This window comes from Miniopterus schreibersii, assembly GCF_964146895.1.
Source record: "Miniopterus schreibersii genome assembly, chromosome: 19".
NCBI classification, from domain to species: Eukaryota; Metazoa; Chordata; class Mammalia; order Chiroptera; family Miniopteridae; genus Miniopterus; species Miniopterus schreibersii.
The window spans coordinates 3,363,562-3,369,561 of NC_138119.1; the positions used below are offsets into that span (position 1 = coordinate 3,363,562).

Consider the following 6,000-nt stretch of genomic DNA (forward strand, 5'->3'; position numbering starts at 1 on the left):
ACGTGCCAAGGCTTTTTTAGGCTGCAAACATCCTCTGTCCCTGACTGTCTCCCCGGAGACCATCAGAGAAGACTGTTGTTTTGAGCCAGCTGTTGCCTTGAGCGAGTCGGAGTGAGTTTAAATCTTGCCTGCAGCACCATCAAGCTGTGTTCTTTCAGGCGAACTGATCCGCCTTCCTACACAGCAGTGTTTTCATGCGAGGAAAGGGGTAATGACGACAGCGACGTCATTGTGGCTGTCAGGAAGTTGGACGAGTTAATACTAATCGCGCACTTAGAAGTGTGTCGGCAGGATGCTGACTGCTACGCACGGGTTGTTTGTTTATACTGTTTACAGTCAAGACTCTGCTTTCACAGGACAACAGGTCACCCTGTCATGTTACCTTTAATATTGCAGTGAATACTTTAACAACAACAAAGAGAGAATCATTTGGGGCATGTCAAATAACATGGACAGTTTAAAGCCATTTCTATATGATATTCACTTGTTGGTTAAAATTCTAATCTGAAGCGACATTTCCCCTGCGTCTCCTCTAGGTAATTGATCTGGGCGGTGAGTCCATTAAAAGCAGTGAGTACTTTGACAACGGCTTTGTGACGGAGTTCAAGTACGGAGCAAAGCTGGGCACAGTGCTGCGCAAGTGGAGCGGAGAGAGGATGGCCTACCTCAAGTAAATGCGACACCACTTGTCCTTGGGCTCAGTCCACAGACGTTACATGTCCTATGACCCCAGGACGAGCTACCTCACTAAGACTGTATTTAGGCCACTTTCGAGGATTCAGTTCCTAATAACAAGTGTTACAGTTCCCCAAACGCAAACGGGTCATCTTCATTATTTAGAACGTCAGTCCCAGGGAAGTATGTCTAGAAACCCAGAGGCTTGAAGCTACGCATCGTATGACTGTACTAGATTTGACTGTTGGCATGTGACCCGTGAAGTCCAGGTTGTTACTGAAGTGGTTCTATCATTGATAAAGTCCCTACAATGTGGCCACACTGTGGGATTTACATGTATCAATTAACTTCAAATTTTAAAATGTTTATGTTATAAACCTATAATACTGAAGCCTAATTTTAACCCGGTTTGCCATTCTGTATAATATGAGATGGAAGTTGGCCCTTCCGAAGTCCCTCTCAATTATAATACACTAAGGCTTCTAAAAGGGGTTTTGCTAATAACAAAAATGCCTGTAGCATGAACATATACAAGTAATTTATGCATATATAATATATGGAGTGCATTTGTAGGTAATATAGCTACATCTATATAGTATATACAAGGGTGGAAAAAGTAGGCTCACAGCTGCGAGTTTATTCCTGTATTATTAATTAATTATTGTATTATTTAGTCGTATTTTTTCCATACTAACAACGGTAAAGCTACTCTTGCCCACCCCTGTATGTATAAACCTTACAGAAAATCCTTTCAATTGGAGGATTTCAGTTGAGGCTGCTGTACTGAAAGAAATACACGTCCAGGTTACTCTACAGCTATGGTAAAAGAACACCTGTGTGTGTCCGTGTGTGTCCGTGTGTGTCCGTGTGTGTGTGCGCGTGCTTGCGTGTTTTCGCAGGAACTGGGGAGAAGGCTGGGGCTTCATGCCTTCCAACAGAGCGCTCGTCTTTGTGGACAACCATGACAACCAGCGGGGCCACGGCGCGGGGGGCGCGTCCATCCTCACGTTCTGGGACTCGAGGTGGGAAACGCTGTCACTTCCCCTTCGCCCGCCTTTTAACGAGACTGCAAACGCTGCTTTCTCTCACGATGATGTCCTCTTGTGACTTTCAGACTCTACAAAATGGGAGTAGCATTTATGCTCGCCCATCCTTACGGGTTCACGCGCGTCATGTCAAGCTTCCATTGGCCAAGGTATTTTGTGAATGGAAAAGTAAGTTTTGGTGGCTGGTGCACAAAATAACTTTTTCTTGAGAAAAGGGGGGCAGTTTTGTTCTAATTTTACATGATGCTGTTACGTGTATTGTTTGTTTATCGACTGTTTAAGTGAAACGAAAGCAGGCCTCTTTTAGCCTCTTGGCGTCTGCTGGCGAACGGTATGCAGGCTCTTTCAGAAATATGAGGAAATGCCTCCTGACTTCCCCGGAGCACTGAGAGGGACATGAGTGCCACCGGTACCGTCACAGGCACCTCCTCTGTAGGGCTGGCGCACGGGCTATAAATAACACTGCAAGGAACTTAAAGCAGCGTCTGCCCACAGGACACGCGATATAAATACTGGTTAAATACTTAAAAAAAAAGTTCTATGGGAGGTGAAAAAACACCACCAGCTAGTTGAACTGAGGCTAAGTAGGCAAGGAAACTGCACTGAAGAAGTGAGATTTGCAGACTATATTGGGAAAGATGGGGATGGGAAAGATACTTGGTAAAGACCTTCATCTGAGTAAAAATTTTTAAAAAGGGACTTAAAAATAGAGTTTTAATGTACTTAAAAAGTTAGTAGGAAGTTTTCTTTCCAAAGTGCGGATCTCAGATGCGGCATCGCACAGCAGCTTCCTACCTAACGCAGAAGATGCCCTTGGCTGCAAATGGGGCCGATACTTACCCCGTTCCCCCAGGTCCTTTCAGTCGGAGGAGCGCCTCCCCGTCGTCAGCCGGGGTCAGGATGCAGACGCCCCTTCACGTCGAGCCCACTTCTCCCAGTTTCCGCTCACTGGCCGCTCCCGACGGCGCGGGTCACGGGCCCCCCTTCCCTGTAACTTCCCCACTTTCCAAAACCTCCGCAGGCTCAAAACTCTGTTTAGTCCGCTCTTCATCACATGACATGATTTTTAAGTCGGACACTGGTCACCTTCCTGGACACACTCTGTTTTTTTCCTTTTTCCTGCGTTTATCATGCAAAGTACCGATCAGAAAAACACAGTTGTAAACGTCTGGCGAAATGAGTGAGGAGCATTGTGAGGTGTAGCCTGGTACGTTTACCCGAAAGACAGAACGAAGGACGCCCCGTTCTTATATTCATTCCGCCACCATCGCCTTCAAGGCGTCTTCACGTTTGCTTCAGGGTCACAGCAGCTGAACAGCACCCACTTCACAGCAGGGCAATGCGCGGGGAGGCGGCCGTGCTGGCTGCGCCTCCTCAGGGCGACGCGCGCCCGTCCCGCCCTTTCTGACACCGAGCCCCTGGCTGTAGCCATGACCCTGCACTGCCTACAGTGACCTTCAGAAGCCCGTGCAGTTCCTTGGGAAGAAAAGGAGTGAAAAAATGTTGCCTTTGATATACGCGTGGGGGAGAGAGGCGGGGAAGGCGAGGAGCGAGCCGTGGGGCCGGGCGCCGCCGAGGGCGCTGGGCTCCAACCGGCCGCACTCCAGGGACACCACGGGGACAGGCCGGGGCTGGCCACCTGCAGAGGGAAGATGCAATGCTATGTCATACCAAAAACCTGAGCGTTTTTCATTCTTTTTGCGATTGAAGGATATTAACGACTGGATGGGGCCACCGAACGATGATGGGGTGATTAAAGAGGTCACCATCAACCCGGACACCACCTGTGGCAACGGCTGGGTCTGTGAGCACCGGTGGCGCCAGATAAGGTCGGGCTGCTCCTGGGAGACCCTCCGGTGGGGCCTCCTTAAGCCTTAGTTTCGAGCCGCCCGCGCGTTCGCAGCAGTCACGCGTGCTTTGCTTTCAGGAACATGGTCACGTTCCGCAACGTGGCGGACGGCCAGCCCTTCGCCAACTGGTGGGATAACGGCAGCAACCAGGTCGCCTTCGGGAGAGGGAACAAGGGCTTCATCGTCTTCAACAATGACGAGTGGTGAGTGGCTACACCGCGTGTCCCCGCCGGTTCCTCTCGCCTGCTGCTCACGCACTTGTCCTGCATCTGAAAGGTTCTTTGCTCGTGGACACAGGGACGGGGAGATGGGCAAAGGGCCAGGAAGGCAATGACGGTGGCTCCTCCCCCTGGGCCTCCGGCCTCCCCGTGACCGGGGCTCTGTTCCCCGCAGTGATTTCTGCACCCTGCGGATCGTGTGCAGACAGAGGCCCGTGTACACGCTCCCGTATCCGCCTCACGCAAGACACAGCCGCCAACAGGCAGGCGGTGAAGCCAGGCGGGGAGCGTGTCGCACCCCCGTCATTCAAGTGACGGAGGGCTGCTGCCTCGCTGCCCCCTTCCGGCTTTCCCCGCTCCTGCTCCCGGCCTCTGGTCTTTCCCTCCGCTCCCTCTCCCCGTGGCAGTGCTTTTTAAAGCCGTGTGTAAGGAACGCGTGTCCCACGCCAGCGAGTCGCCTCGGGAGAGTCTGACATCCGACAGCTGCGGCTCAGAGGCCTCCCTGCAGTGGTTCCGACGTCTCTGTCCAAGGGCGGCTTCTGCTTCTGCTTCTGCTTAGCTCATTCCAGCCTGAACTATATTCTGCGGACAAAAAGGAAAACAGACATATCTCTTCTTGCCCACAGAGGCCGGGGCTGGGGAGGGGACCGGAGCCCATGCGGGGGACAGCGCCGGTCAGGACCGCCCGCCCCTCGGAGGCCTGCTGGACCGCGCGCTCCAGCCCAAGCTCAGTTTAGCCTCTTGGGGAAAAAGGCATTTTTTAGAAAGAAATAATCAAATTGAACATTGTGAAAGTATTTGTATTTCGTTAAGTGCAGATGAGAACAAATTTAAAATATTTGTGTTTACGGCAGGAAGTACTTTTTCCTGGGGGGCCGGACGGCCCAAACCGCCGCCAGCCGATGAAGTCCTCGCCCCACTGCCTCGTGGCACCTGCTCGTGCCCAGGGCGTCGCTCAGTCTTCCGCAGGGTCACTTTATGCCCGGGAAATTCTTCACTCCCCCCCAGACGTCTTCCCGTTGGGTTTTCTTCTCACTGAGCCCTGCACTGCTAAGCTCTGTGGCACGAGATAATCTGTATTCTTGCCTTTAATTGTGTTGAACTCAAGTAAAATCTTAACTCTTATTTTACAGGCCATTAAGTGCATATTTGCAAACTGGTCTTCCTGCTGGCACATACTGCGATGTGATTTCCGGAGATAAAATTGATAACAAATGTACAGGAATGAAGATCTACGTCTCTGCTGATGGCAATGCTCACTTTTCTATCAGCAACTCTGCCGAAGATCCGTTTATCGCTATTCATGAGGAGTCTAAATTAGAAAACTTGCATTAAATGCATATGTTCCCAGAGAAATGACCAAGTGTATTTCTTTCTTTGGACATATATACATTCTTGTAATTCATTAATTTTTGTAAAAGCTATAATAAATAATCAACTTGAAAATCTCAGAAAAGCGTAAAAACTCACATAATTATACGATTACAAGACAATTGCAATCAACGTTTTGTTATATTTTAGAAGACTCACATTAACTATTTATCGGGGGGCTGGGTGGTGAAGGGATATTAAACAAAGGAAAAACCCAAAAAACTCAAACTCATAGACACAGACACCAGCACGGTGGCTGCCAGAGGGAACGAGGGGGGGGCAGAGGGGGTTCGGGGGGTACATGGTGATGAAGGAGACCTGACTTTGGGTGGTGAGCACACAATTCAATATACAGATGATGGGTTACAGAACGAGCACCTGAAACCTGTATCGTTTTATTAACCAATGTCACCCAACAAATTCAATACAATTTTTAAATAAATTAAAGAAAAGCAAAGTCTAGGAACTCAGACGGCGTCTCGGTAAGTGCCTCAGCCGACGCGAACCCCAGCTGCCCGGCTCCGGTCCGTGGAGGTACGTCCCTGTTTATTTCTCCCACAGTGTTTCTAGCAGCGCGTCGGGGGGAGCTGAGTTCATGATGATTCCCGTACAAGGTAATGACATTTGGGTGGTTTTAACAACATGAAAGCCCGTTTACAGTCAACAAGTTAAAAAATAAAAAGAACTTAAGGTGTGCGACCTGCAATTCTCGGTTTCAGGAGCTCACAGGAATGGCCTTCTCCACCCTCCCCCTCTCTCCCTGGCGGCTTTAACCCCGCGGTGGTGTCGGCTTTTTTCCTGCCTCTGCGCCCCCCGTGTGGACGGCCTTTATTTAGGGCG

At 50.1% G+C, this 6,000-nt stretch overlaps 1 protein-coding gene across 1 annotated transcript in view; it reads left to right on the top strand.

Annotated features, from left to right (window-relative positions):
* The window catches only part of LOC308548560 (alpha-amylase 2B-like), a gene marked incomplete at its 5' end in the record, with an annotated part of 8,349 nt that extends 3,063 nt beyond the window's left edge, over positions 1 to 5,286 (top strand). The window contains 6 exons of the mRNA XM_081120223.1: positions 537 to 670; positions 1,575 to 1,697; positions 1,790 to 1,889; positions 3,432 to 3,550; positions 3,649 to 3,774; positions 4,923 to 5,286. Coding sequence (XP_080976349.1) covers positions 537 to 670; positions 1,575 to 1,697; positions 1,790 to 1,889; positions 3,432 to 3,550; positions 3,649 to 3,774; positions 4,923 to 5,124 — 804 coding nt within the window. The 3' untranslated portion in view covers positions 5,125 to 5,286. The remainder of the gene's footprint in view (positions 1 to 536; positions 671 to 1,574; positions 1,698 to 1,789; positions 1,890 to 3,431; positions 3,551 to 3,648; positions 3,775 to 4,922) is intronic.
* Positions 5,287 to 6,000: the final 714 nt, after the last annotated feature.